Below are 19,001 nucleotides of genomic sequence, written 5' to 3'. Positions count from 1 at the left end.
TTTTTATAAATCACTCCATTTCTATTATCTTTTTTCCTTGCCCAATACAATAAGAATTTTTCCAGATAAATCATAGTCAGAAGAAAGCAAGAAATCTGGTGAAACAAATTAGCCACTAGGATCAACAAGTTTTTTTCAGTTTCCAAGTGAAATTGGTACAAATTGTAAGAAATCATATGAATTCTTTAAATGCAGAGATACTTATTTCAGGATCAGTATCAGAAATTGAGTTTCTGGACCCTGATCCTAAAGGTTTCAGAAAGGGAGAGCTGGGCAAAGTGGTTTGATTATGAAGTAACCAATGAAGTTCTGCTGCACAGGGCCACAACCACTGTCAGCATATCGGCTTGTTCTTTCTCTTTCTACCAACATGTAACACACTTCCGCTAAACATGTTTTCATATATATATATATATATATATATATATATATATATATATATATGTATACATATATATATATATATATACATAAAGTGAGATTGTTACCAGTGGTTAGGGTCTGGGTCTGGTGCTGCCACGTTTTTGGCATCTTATTCAGAACTGAAATGAGTACACAGATTTAAAAGCTGACAAGAAAACTGTATTCACAGCAACGAAATAATACAGGATGAAAGGAATATACTGTATACTGTCAAGAGTCCCAGTAAACCACATGAGTGAGGATATTAAAGGCCCCTCATAAATGTTTGGGGTTTCCTCTTATGCAGTTCAAGAGAGAAGATGTTTTGTGGCTAAGGATTGTTGTTTGGGGGGGGGCTTCTTTGTTTTGATTGGCAGTCTTGCTGCATCTGATTTTAGGAGTATGCCTACCAAATTATACATAGACTTAAGATAGTAATCAGTGTATTCTCCCTAAGAGTTCATTTGGAAAACATCGTTTTATTTCATATGTACCCAAAACTGAGTCAGGTGGGTACAGCCTCTGCCCTAGTTCACTGGTTGTGTCCCAGTATGTGTTTGAATAGAAACAGGACATGGTCAAGGGGTTGCTAAGGAAAATAACTATTTCCATTGTTTGAAACAGCCCTACAAGTAGCACAATACAGGTAGAGGCCCAAGGTTGTCAGTAGGCTGCTAGGTGCATTGTTGGGAGAAGGCTGTGTGTGTGCACATAGTACAAGTAGATACAGCTTCCAGGATGCCAAGCAGTGAGAAGGATGTGTGTACAACCCGAACGAAGTGTGGTCCAGGTTCCTGAGCTATTTCCTATGCGTGCATGCCTCAAAAACTTTCTGTACTTAGAAATAAAAAGATGTAGCAAATCAGACAATTAATAGATTGGCACTTTAAAAACCCCAAATAAACCTAAAAAATTCATCACTGGGGGATTGTTACTGTTCATAAAAGCAGGAAGACAATTTTCAGAAGATATCCAAACTTTGTCTTTACATTAGGATCCCAGGCTTAGAGTCTCTTGTAGCATAAAGAGTTAGTTTGGTAAAATAAGAAAAGCAGTATAATCACCGCTGTGAAGCAGAGCCGTGTGCTCCATAGCTCAGCACAGCTCAGGCCCGAGAGGAGAATTCTATTGGTATAACCCGAGAAGGCTACTTTGGAGGTATGAAGTAAGACATGGGGTGATTAAAAAATTAGAGCTAGCAGTACTCCAGTGGGATCATACCTCAATCAGCAAGTCTCAAACTTGAGGGACTACAAAGACACATTGGTCAAATAGGAAGAAAAGTCTTCTGAGACCTCCTCTCTACAACTGTTTCTATAAAGCCTAAAGGTTTTGCTTTGTTTTATTCTGTTTTGCTTTGTGTCTTTCCTGTTCTGTAAACAAGCATCCCAATACAGTGTGACCCAGTGGGTGATTCAAGAATGAACAGTGAAGGCGACAGGGAACAATTGGAGCATACCATCTCCAAGTCCTACAGCAGTAACTGTGCCTACCTGGGGGCTCACATCCTTGCTGCTAGAAGAGGGCAAACCAACATCAATCAACTATACCTTTTGCCATATAAAGGGAATTTATACTCTAAGGTGATAAAAACATTACAAAAGTGGATTTTTTAAAAAAAATATTGCTATTGTGGCCTTTAAAATTTGAGTGTTCATGTAAAGAAGTCTTGAGAGGAGCCAATTAAGAGCATTTATTGAATCTAAAAGAGAGGGCTTTCTTGTTGAGTGTGACAACGAGGACCAGGAAATGCAGATGTTTCCTTTCAGTAGCAAGCAAACATTAAAAAAAAAATTCCTAATGACCCATGCCAGTAATTATTAACTCGGAGTTGCAATCAAAATTACCAAGGGACGCTTCCCCCGCATAGATGCTGGATCCTACCTTGTGCTTCCTAAGCTCTGTAGCAAACCCTAAATATAAATGTTCCTGAAAATCTCCGCAGGGTGAATCTAATGCTAAGACTGCAGACAGACGTGGACAAAATTAAACCCAGACAGCAAGTCTGTGCTGTGGCATCAGGCTCCTCCGAGCTATCAACACCGCAGACCTTAGAGGACAGGAAGTTTGTGTTTTATGTTTGGAAACATGCTCAGGTGTGGCTCTGGTCCACTGATGAAAGCAATTGCTGTGTCATTTCCTCGGAGCAGAGGCTACATTTGGAAGGATGGGTCACGGAGTGTCCAGCTTTGTTGTCTGTCCAAGATACTTTAATGTTTAGTTAGATATATGCAGTGCATGTTTAACGAAGTTGAAAGCACCTGTAAATAATTCTAGTTGGGGCTGAAATGGAAATGGTTTATTTTGAGAAGCTCGTTGGGAAAGAAACGGATTTGCATTTTGTTAAAATGTTCCATTCTGATAAGTGTGGGGATTTTACATTGGCCGTGCCCATAATTATTAACACCTGTTGCTAAAACTATTTGTATTAACTTTTAAAAAAAAGACTCAAGTAATTTTGAGAAAATACACAAAGCACTGTCTGGTTTTTACTTAGAAATGAAGAGTGAAATATTTCCGTTCAGATGTTTTAAATAATGGTATTGCTTCTTGGGTTCAGAACCAAGGGCTGTTATTGTGCTGGCAAATCAACCAAGACACGGAGGAAGCATTTTGCTATCTGCTCTTATGTCGTGTGATGGAACAGGGATTTAAAAAGTTGCCCGAAGTAAATGATATGTCTCTCTCATGTTCCTTTCCGACAGTGTTACTACAGTTCATGTGCGTGCTAAGTTTCCATTACACTGCTGTCTTGGTCAGTGTTCTATTGCTGTGAAGACGTCTTCACCAGGGCTACTCTTATAAAGGAAAGTGTTTAATTGGGGCTGGCTTCAGTTCTAACGTTCAGTCCATTATCATCATGGTGGGAAGCACGGCAGTGTGCAGAAAGACATGGTGCCGGAGAGTTCTACATCTGGATCTACAGAGAAAGACAGGGTATGGTTTGAACTTTTGTCTTTCTTTCTTTCTTTCTTCCTTTCTTTCTTTCTTTCTTTCGTTTTTTTTTTTTTTTTTTTTTTGGTTGTTCGAGACAGGGTTTGTTGTCTGTGTAACAGCCTGTCCTGGAACTAACTCTTGTAGACCAGGCTGGAACTCACAGAGATCTCCCTGTATCTGCCTCCCGAGTGCTGGGATTAAAAGGCATGCACCCAGCCCAAATAAGGAAGTATAAGGAAGTACGTCTATCATAGACTAAGCTTTTTGTTTGTTTGTTTGTTTGTTTTTTGTTTTATCAAGATAGTTTCTCTGTGGTAATAGCCCTAGTTGTCCTGGAACTAGCTCTTGTAAACCAGGCTGGATTCCAACTCGCAGAGACCCTCTTGCTTCTGTCTCCTGAGTGTTGGGATTAAAGGTGTGTGCCCCCACCACCAGGAGGCTTAAAACATTTTGAAATCTCAAAACCCACCTCCTGTGGCACATTTCCTTCAACAAGGCCACACCCCCTCTCACAAGGTCACACCTCCTAGTGGCTCTTCCTAAGCATTCAAATATACAAGCATATGTCCATTCCTATTCAAACCACCACAGGTGCCTTGTGACTGGAGGCTTGGGCTGTAGTGTGGTGGTATTTGAAAGTGTTACATACTCTTAAGGGTGAGCCTAGTAGGATTTCTTAGGTCTCTGAGAGCATGAACTAGAAACCATCACAGTTCCTACTTCCTGTAATTCTCAGGAGGTTGTAAGAAAGAGTTAGCTAGCCCCTGCCCCTCTCCCACCCCAGCAGCCCCTCCAGCCCCTGTTGCTCCTCCCTTCGCTCTTTCTCTCTGTCCCTGCCATTGCCATCCACCAGTATATGACACACCAGACACAACTGACTTCAGCACTGTCCCCTTGACTCTTCCAAGCTGTGAACCAAACAGCACGAGCCTGTGCCAGGTATTTCCTTAGAATGGCACTAAACATAAAAGAGAAAAACCGATAAACAAGAATTAGGGCTTTGCCTCCTTCCTGGCTTGATTCCCTTTGAGACTGCGTTCAATGTATCACTATTTCCTGTCAATAAAGCAGATATCCTCTTGACTCATGAAGACCTCTCTGTACTTGACCCTCCCACTTACCTCATGCTGTATGGTAGAACTCAGCATATCTCCTGAAATTCTAAAGAATGTTGCAACAGGAGCAGAACTGGTAGAAACTAAACCGATGGGCAACTTGAGAATCGAGTCCTAGACTGAAACAGAATCAAGGGCCGAAGAACGACAGTGACTCCTCACTTGGGTTCTTGAAATGTCAATAGTATTTTATTGCTGGAGGTAAATAACAAATTGAAGACACCCTCTGAAGGATCAGAGATGAGGAAATAGCCTAATTAACATGAGAAAGTTAGACTACTTTGTAATCAAAACTGCTGAGCCACAGGGACAGGCAAGAGACCCAAAAGTTCTGCCATTGATGAGTTTACCATCTACTGTAGGAGGCGAGTACTATATGAATGGTATAACTGGTTTAGTGTCAACTTCATCAAATTAAGACTTATCTAGAGAAGATAACAGAGTTCTCCACCAGTCAGAGGTTAGCGCAAAAAAAAAAAATCAATTTGAAATACCAGGGGTTGAATAGAACCCAAATGTTTCCATATTGTTCATGCAGATATAAAGTTCTGCTGAGAAAGGAGAATTCTGCTTCACAGAGTCACTAAGGAACCCAGTCTACATGATCAGAGATAGATGACTTCTAAGACCATCAAGACTGAGGGCTGGATAGCGTGAAGAACCCATACCTGTACATCTTTGCACTATATGTAGCTGAAGCATGCTTTTTGATCAGTAACAGGCCAGGAAGTGTAGAACATTATCATCTGGGAAATCTTTTCATAGAACACCGATCTAAGATGTATCACCCCCCCCAAAAAAAATAAAGACCAATCTAAACCATTAGTAGGCATGAACTGATTTAACAGGTCACTATTCTGAGAAAGCAGCTGCATCTTGAATCTTCTCTGAGCATCATCTGAAAAACACATTCTTCATGACTGACCTCTGAGGGTTATAAATGAACAGCACAGTACACTTTACTTCCAACTTTAAATTCATGTTTCTATGAGTACCAAAAATTACGCTTGCAGTTTGCCTTCTTTATTGGGAACAGAAAAAAGGAAAAACTGACACATCTTTGTAGAGCTAACTTCAACCTCAATTGATCTGGAACTTGAAAGAGGAAAAACAAATAAATCACCTCATCATGACTTGAAATAGGCTGAGCTGAACTTTTCCTTCGATTATTACAAAATGGCTAAACAGAAAAAAAAAAATCCAAAGGGGATATTTCAGAATCTGAGAACAGCTAAGATAGGCAGACAAAGGGATGTGTGGAAACAGCCAGAGGTAAACTAGCAAAGCTAGGTGGAAACGGGAATGCCAAGTGTGAAGAGGGATCAGACAAAACTAATTCACGTAAGCCTCACGCTTGAAAAAAGCTTGCTTACATTCATTTTGTGTGTAAGAGTGAGTCTGTGCACCACAGGAACGCGATGCCTCTGGTGACCAGAAGAGGACATCATGTCCCTCTATCCATCCCCCATCCTGGAAACTGGAGGTAGAACTGATTTGAGTGCTGGGGACTGCCCAGCAAAGCAACCAGTGCACTTAATCCCAGAGTCACATTTTCAGTCCTAAATCTCACAGGCACATATGGACACCTTCAACAAGTTTAGTAGATGTTACTTGACATAAAAGAATCTTTCCCCAAAATGCTATTTCTTGCACACCAAAAAACAAGACATATGGGCAGAAATTTAAGACACAGGGTACCATGTTAGTAACAGCTGACCTAAATAGGAAATTAATAAGGTTGTTTTAGAACTTACCCTGTTTGTGATAGCCAGGCTGACTGGAATGAAATAACACATTAATGCGATGTCACTTTTGGGCATTGAGGTAAAGGACTCAGAATCAATTTTGAAAATAGGCGTATACACCAGAAAGTATTATTTATTATGAAAAATATTACGTACTCTATTAGTGTGCTATATATAATCAGTGGGAAATACCGCTGTGGCTCAGTGTTGTGTGGGGAGATTCACCATGTGGCAGTTTTCCTAAGGTCGTAAGAACAGGTAAAGATGCAGGGATGGCTGCTGAACCTTTTGACGTGGGAGATGGGCTTGTCTCACAGAGAAGAGTGTTTCCATCTGTTGACAGATGTCTGGGTGCTTATGTCATAGGATTTATATATTTGCACTGAAATAAGTATATGCCTCAATCCTGAACTATTGTTTTTATGACTCCCCTGTCATATTGATGCCTCTCTGCACCAGGGTAAGCTTGGGGAATTAGTGTGAGCTGAAAGATGATCCCTACGTGTTGCGTATACAACGATGGATGGGTGGTTGGAGAATAGGGCAGAGAACAGTTTGGAAACCCAATGCAGCTTCCCACAATGCCCTGAGTGATAATGAACTTGAGTACTGAGGAACCAGCCTGGTCCACCTGAACCCAATTAACAGAAAATAAATCAGGAGAATGCTTCCGTTGGTGGCAGAGGTTTGGCCAAATGACAGAGAACTTTCACCAACGATGGTTATTTTGGTTCTGAAGAAGGGAGAATTGGTGTCTTTTCTACCATGACTTCTAAATTTTCCTTGTCTTTGTTCTGTTCCCAGGGGCTACAGAATTCTCATCTCCAATAACAAGTGGCAATGACAAGCAGTGAGGTCCCATCTCCCCTGAGAGCACCTAACATTTGAGCATGGATCGAACCTCTGAGAATAAGGGTTGTGGTTCTCTTTATTGTCTCTCCTCAGATCTTCGTGACATGCATTACCTATTTCTTCAGAAATCAGATTATCACTCTGAAATAATGTCTCCCATAGAATCCTACAGCATGAAGACATACCACTGCCCTAAAACAAGTTGCTTTAGCCTAAAGATACTAGAATCCAACATCAGGTTTCTCTTCTTGTTTCATTTTCCATAAGCACTGTTAAATGACATCCTGGAATTTCACATTTTCCTCTATACACTATTGGAGAAGGGCATAACGCTCACCCTCAGTGTTCCATGGGGGAATCTAGACAGTTAGAGGACAAATATTTCAGCCAGTGAGCACAGCACTGAAGGATGGGGTGGGGAGCTGAAATCTGCCAGCTTGTGAGATCATCCCATGGCTTCCCAACCATTTTAGATGATTATTTTATTCAGCAAGACTACCCAGCAGAGAGGAAGGAGACAGGTATGGAGAAGGCTTTAGTTTGTGGCCTTAACAATGGTGCTGCCTAAATAAATCTTCTCAGTGACACACAGGTTGAGAGAAGTCACCATTGTTACAGTCTTGGCTTCCAAATTTCCAGTGTCGATGATGTCACAGGCAGCCCTTGGCGAGTGCCTGGGAAGAACTCTGAGACGGGTCTCGCACAACCTTACTTAAGTAACATCCTTTGATTTGCATTTCTCTGATGGTTAAGGATGTTGAACATTTCCTTAAGTGTCTTTCAGCCATTTTAGTTTCCTCTGTTGAGAGTTCTCTATTTAGGTCTATACACCATTTTTTTAAAAATTGGATTATGTGTTCTTTCAATGACCAATATCTTGGGTTCTTTGTATATTTTAGAGATCAGCCCTCTGTCCGATGTGGGGTTGGTGAAGATCTTTTCCAATTCTGTAGACTGTCATTTTGTCTTGTTGACCGTGTCCTTTGCTTTACGGAAGCTTTTCATTTAGGAGGTCCCATTTATTAATTGTTTCTCTCAGCATATGTGCTACTGGGGTTATATTTAGGAAGTAGTCTCCTGTGATAATGCATAGATTAATAGAAATGAGTGAATTTAAGACATAAGAGCTAGCTAAGAATATGCTTGAGTTATTGGCCAAACAGTGTTGTAATTAAAATAGTTTCTATGTGATTATTTGGGTCTCGGCAGCTGGGAACGAAAAGGCAGTTTCCGTTTACATATGCGACATTTGTTTTGTGTAGACAAGAAGTTATTTAATTTTAGGATATATATGTTTTTCTCAGTTTTCCAGTTTTTCTATTTGGGTTTTTATCCTGTGGATATTAGGCCAAAATGTTTTAATTTTCATGTGCCCTGTCATTGACATCATTTATAAAATATTCTCTTGGCTCAGATCAGTAACATCACCCTTTTTTTTTCTAAAATTTTCTAATTTTGTTTTCCCCATTTAAATCTTTAACATATTTAAAAATATTTGTTGTTTTTGAGGTAAGGTATGTGTTTAAATTGAACTATTTTAAGTGGTCAACAACAGGTTTAAAAAACACTGATTAAATACATACCCTACTCAGATTATTTACTATCTAAGTTCACCTATCTCTAATCCACCTCTGTGCACACACCCATACATCAACTCACACATCTGTGCAAATATTCTCCTTTACTGCTTAGGCAGTTTCCTTTTATGTTAGCTTGCTTTTCCTCTTTTTTTCCAACAAATGGTCCTGTCTTTTAAATAATTGGTGTATAGGGCTAGACTAATATTAGAGGGTAAAGTGTTCGTTTCAAAAGCATGAGGATCCAAGTTTTGATCAGAGACAGATGTAGAAGGGTGACAGTGCAACAATCTGACAGTGTGACAGTGTGACAGTGTGACAGTGTGGCAGTGTGACTGTGTGGCAGTGTAACAGTGTGACAGTGTGACTGTGTGGCAGTGTGACAGTGTAACAGTGTGGCAGTGGGACTGTGTGGCAGTGTGGCAGTGTGGCAGTGTGACAGTGTGACTGTGTGGCAGTGTGACAGTGTGGCAGTGAGAGAGTGTGGCAGTGTGGCAATGTGGCATCTGACTGAAGCAATATGTTCCATGTTTAGTGACAGATGTCAAAAAAAGGTAGAAAACACCAGCCTGTCATCTCACCTTACATTTACACATTCATCTGAATGAACACACCTGCCCAAATGGGTGTACACACACATATATATTCCAGATGCATGTGTGTGCATGTGCGCACACACACACAAACACAAGTAACAAAGTAAATAAAAGTACCTTGAAAATCTCTGAGGAGTATCTCCTTCTGGAATGGAGGTCTCATGCCCTCCATGAAAATTCACAGCAAACACACTGAAAGTTCCAAACACCAAGGACTCATGGGAATTCGGGGGAGTTGCATTGGTGATTATGCCTCAGCCTCGAGAAATCTCCCAAAAAGGACGACTTCCCAAGAAGAGCAACGGCAAGCAGGACGTGAGGTAGTGTGTCTCACCCTGCTCTCACAGGGCCATGTTCCAGTTTATTCCTGGGAAATGCGTGTGTCGTGAGCCTCATGCTCTGCGTCTTTGTACCCTCTAGGCTATGCCTAATAAAGGAGACGCCCAAAGGCATTCTGTTTTGGAAAAGTCAATCAAGAGGCTAAAATTACTCTTACTTATGTACAAAATTAAAAATTAAAAGCCAGCTCTTCTGAGACTGGACCGTGGTCAGGATGAAATAAGCCATCTTTTCAAGGGGTCTGAGCCAGTGATCTGCTTTTATATGGAGACCTTTCTTCCCTGGATGGTGTAACAAGGAATGGATGGAGTAAAGTATCATTGTGTAGCTTAGTCTGTAAGAATCCATCAGCACTCTTCTCTAGGAAGCTTGCACCTCATGGTGTATTAAAGAGCCAGCAGCTGAGCCGCGATGTGAAGTCTGTGGCTAGAGCCTCTTATTCTCCTGTTCACGCTGGTGCTTTGTGCAGGGGTCTATGTGACTACCATGTATCAATTGGTCATCACTGAGAGCAAAGGGACTGCTGGTTGGTATTTGGGTCTTTCAGAACACGTAATTCACAGCATCCCTGACTTGCCGCAATGCCTCATTCCGCCCAAGCCGACTGAGGCAGATTCCTTACACCTGCAATGTCGTAATTTTTTCTTGTTGTTCATAAAAGAACTCACTAATAAAATCCAGAAATCTAGGCTAGGGATGTAGCTTAGTGGTGGTGCACTAGCCTCGTGTGTGTTCAATCTGGTGCAAAGTAAGGGGGAAAATATCAAATCCCAAATGAGCAGGGGGTTAGACCTTTGCTTAATTCTGTTAGACATGTCTTGAAAACAATTTTTTTTCTGGATGTTCACAAAAGGCCAGCTTACTTTCTCAAGAGTGGAGTACAATCTAATCAATAATTGCCTTTGCCTCTAGAAGGTGGTATTATTCACTGATTTGGCTTTCGAGTAGAAAAGCGAGATGAAAAGCTTTTCCCTGTGGGTTTTGTACTCAAATCCAGCCCTTGGGAAGGTACAGCCTTCCTAGGCAGGCTGAGTAGCTGCTTGACGAAGCGTCCTCACAGCTATTCCAAAACGTGCTTTCAAAACAAAAGTTAGAAAGCTCCCTGGCCCTTTCTTGAGAAGGGTCCCTTCCTGTTCCAATCCCATCCTGACCTTTTTGTTGAAGAAGAGCAAAATAGTGCAGTAACAAAAACACAAGTGGCTGCCAAAGGAAGAGAGAGGGGGGGAAAAAGAGTTCCTGTAAGGGACTGAAACAATAAATCTCCGCTCTGCTGACCTCCCAAAGGGAGTGTGTGTGTTTCCTCTAGTTCTTTATCAGAGTCCCCAAAATAAGTAGGAATGGGCAGCGTCTGGCCACATGCGGCACACCTTTTCCATTTGCTAACTCGGCCCGGACAGGCTGGGAGGAATCCTTCGCGCCTTTTACCCAGGGAGAGAAGCCACTGAGACCCTCCTAAGGCACCATGCAGCTGCTTCAGGTGACGGCACTTCTTCTCCTCCTGTGCAACCGTGTCTGCCGCAGTGAGACCAGCGAAGGTACCGTTTCTTTGATCCTTCTGATGGTGTGGATGAGAAATCGGAGCTGGCGAGCTTCTAGTCTCGGTTGACCTTCAGGAGGCTTCCTCCTGCTGTTCTCCTGTGTCGATTGATTTGCTCGATGGAGTACAGGGAGCCAGGAGGGGAAGAGGCCGAGAAGGCATGCCACAGATGAGAGCTTGTTTCTGCTAAAAGGAAATGCTTGCTGGCCTGCTGGCCTGAAAGGGTGTTTAATGGATTCATAAAACAACTGGGGAAATGTGTTACCTTTTTGGAGACTAAGATAGAATTTTGGCTAAAAAATATGTTAATTCAAAAAGACATATTTTTTTTCTATCATCGGCCCAGAATGATAAGAGAATTCTGTATGAGGGAAAGGTTGTCATTGGAAACTGTGTTGCCAAGGGCGCCTATGGCAATCCCAGCTCTCTTTCAGCTTTGGTTGGGTAAAGTTAGCTGGAAAAGTGCATGGTGATTCACTATTAGGAGGATATTAGCATCTTAGGTGACTGGGCAAGCAGGGAATTAAATGTATAGACATTTGTTACAGAAGTTTATGCAGATGTGAACACAGTCTGGCAATACTTTGTGTGCCTTTCAAGAATTTTAAAGATAGACGTGTATAAACCCACCACCGACTGCCCTGAAAGACCCGCAGGTGCGTGCTGCACTGCCCTAGTGAGCAGCCACAAGCACCACAGGTTTTGTTTCGAACCACTCTTAAGTAACACAAAATAAACAGTTAAGATAAAGCACTAATTTATCAGGCTTTTGTCCTGTGCTTGGCGGTGCAAGGAACAGCAAAATGAGCAAGTTACTTCCCTCTCCCACAGCGGTAGATGTGCTATTGAGAGAAATATGCCAGCGATTCTAGCATTAGGCAGCTTTAATAAGCATGGAAGCTAAAATGTAAGAGAAGATATAACTGGGAGAGACTGGTTCTGACTCTGAGGTTGTGTGTGAAGGGTATGTGTGTAGTTGGGGGGGTGTAATCCAGAAAACACTCAATTCTAAGTTTGCTTGTACCTGTTCCCAAAGTTTACTGCCTACAAAATTTTAATTTATAAAAGCAATGTAAAGTTAAAAAAAAAAGAATGAAAACACAACCAACGGTCCAACTTGAGCTACATCTTGTCAGTAATTTTTTTAAAAAAGAAATCTTTTTTATAAGTTTAGAATAAATCTGGAACTCTTTCCTCATCACACACTTGCTTATCTTGCATCTGGCTAGAAAGTTAGAAGGAGCTCCTGAAAATCTGGCTTTTGTACGAAAGTGTTCATGGAGTATCTGAGTTCAATGGCTTGCTCCTGAGTGTCTCTTCAGGATGTGTTAGAACAGCTGATGAGAATGTCTACCCTACAACACTCTGCTCAACACCCGTGTGCCTGGCTGATAAAAGTTCTGCAAGCTTGGGCTAGGCTCTCCACCCCTTCAAGTCTGCAGGTCTTCGAGTGTGCAGCACACCGCCAGTATGTTTTAATGCTGAATGGACTGTGCTTCTTGGGAACAAAGAGGAAGGGAGTCAGAGGAACTGGCCTCCACGCTGACTGTAAGAGAGGGAACCAGCATGGAGAGAACACAGAAGGGCCCACAGACTTTTCCATTGTGGCCATTTAGGGAAAACAGCAGCCTCCTTCAGCTCACTGGTCAGGCGTCCAGCCTTGCTTTAGCAGGGTCAACATTCTAACAAGTTATTAGCCCACACTAAATAGTTCCTCACTGTGGCAGGGAAAATATTTAGACAGTATTTCCTTCACATATGCCAACAAACCTACTTGATAACTTAAGACCTGTATCTGGAATGAGGAAAACAGAGAGGGGCGGGAAGGGAGAGAGGGGAGGGGGAGAGGAGCAGAAGGAAGAAGGGGAGGAGGAGGAGGAGGGATAGGAGGAGGAGGCAGAGAAAAAGAAGGAAGAGGAGAGAGAGAGAGAGAGAGAGAGAGAGAGAGAGAGAGAGAGAGAAAGACTGATCTTTTAAAAACAAAATCTGTATCTTGGCACCACAGACTGACCCTTGACAGTGGCCTGGGTAGGGCTGACCGAGTTTTTCCAGGCTACACAGATGACTTGGATGCACCTGGCTCTGCCAGTTTATGTTTCCTTAGCAGAATGGACACAGGAAATGAAGCATTTCCTACGTTCATCTCATCAGTTCTTTCCTAACTCCGTGTACCCAGAGTACATTGAGTTCCGAGCTTCATTGGCTCCTCACACTTAGAATGATCAACAAATTCATCAGCAGAATCAATTATTGGAGTCTGGGAGGGAGCCATTTCAGCTCTAACGCTCAGATTGTCAAGCAAATGCATGCTTTTTGGCTCTGAAATTGACTGCTAAATATGATTTCTTTTCTGAGAAACTGAGTACTTTTCTTTCTGGTGTTTTTTGTCAATCTCCGATTTAAATAAATACAATCTGGTGGTGGAACTTTTGTCGAGACCCAGAGAATTATCTGGATGGCAGCAAGAAGCTGTTGTTGATAGGATGCTGGCCTAAAAATTTCTAGTGTCCAACTTGGAAGGCTGCTCTTTAGAAATATGTCCCAAAAGTTCCTAAAGGAGATGGTCAGTCTTTCCTGAAGTCTTCTGTGTTGTACTTAAAACTGAACAGACACGTCAGTGACTCTGAGGTCTAGAAGGGTGAGCTTTGGACTGCTGAGACTCAGCGATGTTAAAAGACAGTTCCAGGAAAATGGAAGCCTGGAAGCTGTATGCATTTACTCTCTCTACCATTTTATTTTTAAACATTGCATCAGTCTAGGAGAGATTAAAATATTTGGGGTAGGCATAAAAAGACCCCAGGATATGGATAGCAGATGGGTTTAGTTGCTTGGAGGAATTCATTTGTTAGTGATCGAGCATCTAATTTTATAAAGCAAAAAATTGATTGAATATACTATTAGAAGATGCTATGCTAAATCCTGTAGCTTTACCAAAGCCAATAGGAGACATTTCTTGTATTAGATATAATGGGAAGAGGAAGAGCCAAGTAACACAAATTTTATCAAGGGTCTTGAGGAATAAGGAAATAATGTCATAGAGAAATCACAAGTTTCTAGTTTGGTGTGTTGGGAAATCTCACAACTTCTCATAAAAAAAAAATGTGCCGAACTTTGCAATTTGAAAATCGGGAGGCTCAAGGTAGATGTAAAATTTCCTGAACAGGGACACTGTTGAAACAGCAGTGTTTCACGCTAGTGTGTATTCTAGTCTATAAATATAGATAAGCTGTAGTTTGAGTCTGGGTACATACTAAGAAACACTGGGCAAAGTGTGGTATCAGGAGATGTTGAGTAGAGGATGGGAAATACAGATTAGTATCCATCCTGGGAGCTCTAGCTCAGGGTAAAGCAGATTCTTAATTTATTGGAGGCGCTGGGTTAGAGTCCCACACCTCCAAACAAATACAAAAGCAGTATTGACATACATTTAACAATTGGTAACTGTAAAAGTGCTTGAGCATGGGGCTTACCATTGCAGCTATCAACTAAGAGGATCTGTCTGTCAGCAGAATATAGATTAGACTGCCGGGGACAGGAGAGAGAATGGACAAAGAAACCATTGCACTAGACACTGTCAATCAGAAAGTCTACCACTGAAGTGTAAAGAAGGGTCTGTGAGAAGCATCAAGGAAATAGAGCATGTGTTGCTTGTCCCTATCATTTTTACTGCCGATGAGAGACAAGCCAAGACAAGGCTGTGTGGACACAGAATTGGGCAAATGGTTTAGCGCAGACGAGGAAACATGTGAAGAGACAGTTTTGGAGAAACACTGATGCTAAAATGATGAGGTTTTAATCCTGGTGAGACATGTAAGCTGAGCTGTGCAATGGGAATCAAATGTTCTGGGAGCTGGAGGTGATGTGTTTCTCTGTAGCTTTGGAGCCTGGCCTGGAACGAGGTATTGTAGACCAGGCTGGCCTCAAACTCACAGAGATCTGCCTGCCTCTGCCTCCGAAGTGCTGGGATTAAAGGTGGTGTGCCACCACCACCCAGCATCTAGTTCTTTCTTTTTCACAGATTGTCCGTAGTTTGTTTATTTTTCCTTTTTTTATTGATTTTATTGAGCAATACATGACAAGATGTCATTATTTTTTTCTGCTGTGTAGTACTCCATTGTGTAAATGTACCACATTTTCCTTATCTATTCTTTAGTCAAAGAGCATTTAGGTTGTTTCCAGGTTCTGGCTATGATAAACAATGCTGCTATAACCATAGTTGAGCACATTTCCTTGTGGTACAATTGAGCATCCTTTGGCTATATACCCAAAAGTGGTATTGCTGGGTATGGAGGAAGGTTGTTTCCTAAGTTTCTGAGTAACCCCAGTAGCACGGACACTGAGAGACACAATTAATAAATGGGACTTCCTGAGACCGAGAAGCTTCTGTAGACGTCTAGTTCCTGATTCAAAGCCTAACCCTCCTCACTGTGACAGCAACATGAATACTCAGTTTTCTTGTCTTCCAGGCGTCTATGTGTTACACGCTGTATCAAGCTTAATTTCCTGATAGCCATTCCCTGCAACGTCTTAGCTCTTCCTCCACGCTGCAAGTGCCTTACAGCTTGTCAGTAATTATGGCAACTAAATAATATAATAAATAATATAAACAAATACAGTATATAATAATTACAATATCGTAAAAAAATATAAAAATAAAAACTAAAAGTGATCCTATGTTATCAAAATATGGAGTATTTTTTGGACATCCAGAAGATCTTCCTGAACAAACTCTCCTTCAATTTCATTTCGTAGGTCAGAATCATTCAGAAAATTGAAAAAGTGTTCATACTTGATGGTTTCAGAAATTAATTTGTTAGGTAGTGGTCATTTCCTTTCCTAGCTTAAGCTTCAGGTAACTATTGAACTTATGGATCGTTGCATGATTCCAGTTACTAAGGTTCTTTTTCAGTAGCAATCAATTTCCAATGGTCTCTGCAACTCTAGGAATAATTTGAGACGCCACATTGCTAAGCCATTAATTTCAAGGTGAGAATTTATTGTGACATCTGATTCCTGTGTCCTACCGCCTTTTCTGCTTCTGAACTCCTCGGGTCACTGGGCTTTTTTTGAATCAGGCAGTAATATCTCCATGGTGTGACAAGGTCTCTCGGAAGAGACCCTTAGAGTTCAGCTGGCAGGCGGGAGCCCTTATGTAGCCCAGCATGTGACCGAGGACTAGACACGGGAAGCATTAGTGGAGCCAGTGACCCTCACAAAGGCCAATGGGAAGCTGACATTCTGAAGTTGAGCAGGGGTTTTGTTTCCTACGCACAGATACATCAGGAGCGATGACAGCTGCTCCCCAAATTAGAAGCGCCACCGTGGGAGAATTAGACTCCCACTTTGCTACTCTGTGTAGCCTTCCTGACCACAAGAACTCCAGCCATTACTGTGTACATCTGTACACAGGTGTATCCAGACAGGGTTTTAGCTTCATTTTGGTGGCGATATTTTGCTTTCTGTCTGATGCTATTCTGATACTAACCTTCGTTTCAGAATCCTACTTGATTTTTTTTTTTAAATTCTTTGTGATTTAGCACAGTAGCATTAGCATTCCACAAGATAGCATTTGATGAAAAGGAAGGAAGTCGGGGAGAATACTTTCCATTTTCCCGTTGTTTTATTTACATGTGTGAGAGTGTGAGAGAGTATGTGTGCATGTCATATATGGCAGGATATTGGTGTCTCTGTGCTTGTGCAGGAGAAAGGTCAATGTCAGTTATCTTCCTTAATGCCTTTTCACCGAATTTTTGGAGACGAGGTTTCACTAAACCTAATGCTCAGTGACTCTGTCAGTGAGTTCCAGAGATGCTTTTGTCTCAGCATCCCTCATGCTGGTGTAACAGGTGCACGTGCCTCATTTGTTTGGGGGTAGAGGGTGGATCTGAACTCAGGTCCTCAAGCCCTTCATCTACTGAGTCATCTCCTCAGCCCAGGACTTTCCTTTTCTTCCTGAAGTTCAGATCTGCTGCTCTGGCCCCGCCCCCTTTCCCTTGCCACTCAGCCCTTCCTAAACCAAGGCATGCTCACTCTGATTTCGCACTCTACTTCCCAGGGAACCCACTTTTCTTAGTGGAAACGTTTGGATGTGGGTGTTGGTGTAGGCCATGATGTGGATTAGTTACAGCTTCTCCTTACTTAAATAGCTATAAAGTGTTGATCCATCTCTTGTTGGTAAGCTAAGCAATACCCTAAAGAGGACCAGCTCTAAGGAAAGCAGTTGGGTGCGTGCAGACTCAGTAATGAGTTCTATGTCTAAAAACATCAATATCGTTGATTTTACTGAAATGTGCACCGCTTAGTAATCTCTTCAATCCGTCACTTTCTGCCTGAAACCTTTCCGAAGTGTGCAGTATCTGCGCAGCCTCTGCAGCCTCTGCTTTGGTGCTGCTGAGAATCTCTCTCATTTCTCCCATTTCAAGGCTATCGGTATTGCATCTGTTTTACTGTCCCAGAAGTTGAGGCTTCGAAACCATGTGAGGGTATAGTAGGGTCATGTGTCATGAAATCACACAAGAAGTGACACTCTTTGGGACTTTCTTGTGTAGCTTGCTACCTTCTAGTGTGGTGATACTTCTGTAAGTTGAGTTTTCTGATTAAAAAAAAAGAGAACATAGTTAGAGACATCCCCACCCCCTCATCAGTTGAGAAACCATTGCCACCTCTCATGACATCAGAACTTCTGCTTGAACATAGCGATTTTTAGTATCTTGATTCAAATGATCCTCATGAATCTCAAAGAAGAAGCTGTAGTGCCTTTTGCCACCCTGGCTAGAATAAAAGGGACTTGCCTCTAAACATCAGTGGAACAGATATACGGTTTATAGGAGATGGAAGTTACATAATTAGTCACTTAATGTCAAATTGTAATAGTTCTAGACTTAGACTATGTGATTCAGATTCTGTCTTTTGGATGCATTGCTTAACTTCTGGCATTCCAAGTTATTAGATGGAGTAAGTGCCATTCTCACCTCATGGGGACATTGATGGTGAGGTGATGCACACAGAATGTATAGAGTGGGCAGTACGTACCATACAACTTTGGAACTTAATGCTCCACCATTTATCAAATTCCACCATTTAGATGAAATGCTTTTATTCCAAGTTGATTCCAGTCAGAATCAACTAATAAGTATATTGTTAGCTCTCCCCTGATAAAATATAAATTCCTGAAATAATTTCACAAGATATAGTATTCTAGAGAATGGATGCTGAGCTACGTTATGGTCACAATATATGCAAGCAAAAAGTATGTGTGCGAATTTGCATAATTTCTGGAGTGTTTTTCAAAGTTATAGCACTTGTTTCACTAATCCATCCCTCGGGTCAATAGACACAAATGGAGAGGGAGATTTATTGAATGGTGTGACTCCATTAATGATAGGCTGACCTATCCCCAAGACTATTCATGAAACACAAATTGAACTCTACGAAGAAAGAGAACATGAAGCTGAATGGGCAGGAAAGTGGGGGGGGTGGAGATCTTGGAGGTAGAGGAGGTGGGAGTGAATGGTATCAAAAGAAAGATTAATATAAGAACATTTTGAAAGTTTATATTTGATGAAACATCTTTTTGTTTGAAAATAGTCAATATCTACTTTTTAATTCTTTTGAAGGCATGGTCTAACTAGGTAGTGTTGATTAGCCTGAAACTTGCTTTGTAGACCAGGTTGAGACTTGTTATGTGTACCAGGCAAGAATCATAAACCTAAAGAAATCTGCCTCTGCCTACTGAGTGCTGAGGTAAAACACGTGCCATTGTGTGCAGCAGACCCACAAACAGTTTTAATCTTTCATAAAAATTAACTATTAGTAGGTTTGAAAGTTCAGACATTTTAGTGATGGAGATTCAGCCATGGCATGTGGCAATGAAGTTTAGTCTTGCTTCTGTGTGTGACAGA

At 41.5% G+C, this 19,001-nt stretch overlaps 1 protein-coding gene across 1 annotated transcript in view; it reads left to right on the top strand.

The window, feature by feature from the left end:
• Positions 1 to 10,861: 10,861 nt before the first annotated feature.
• Emcn (endomucin) overlaps positions 10,862 to 19,001 on the top strand; it is a 91,152-nt gene continuing 83,012 nt past the window's right edge. Inside the window, exon 1 of the mRNA XM_048456944.3 lies at positions 10,862 to 11,098. Coding sequence (XP_048312901.2) covers positions 11,026 to 11,098 — 73 coding nt within the window. The 5' untranslated portion in view covers positions 10,862 to 11,025. The remainder of the gene's footprint in view (positions 11,099 to 19,001) is intronic.

Source organism: Myodes glareolus, chromosome 17, assembly GCF_982192425.1.
Source record: "Myodes glareolus chromosome 17, mMyoGla1.1, whole genome shotgun sequence".
NCBI classification, from domain to species: domain Eukaryota; kingdom Metazoa; phylum Chordata; class Mammalia; order Rodentia; family Cricetidae; genus Myodes; species Myodes glareolus.
The sequence above is the reverse complement of the archived record's forward strand: the minus strand, read 5'-3'. Positions and strand labels throughout refer to the sequence as shown.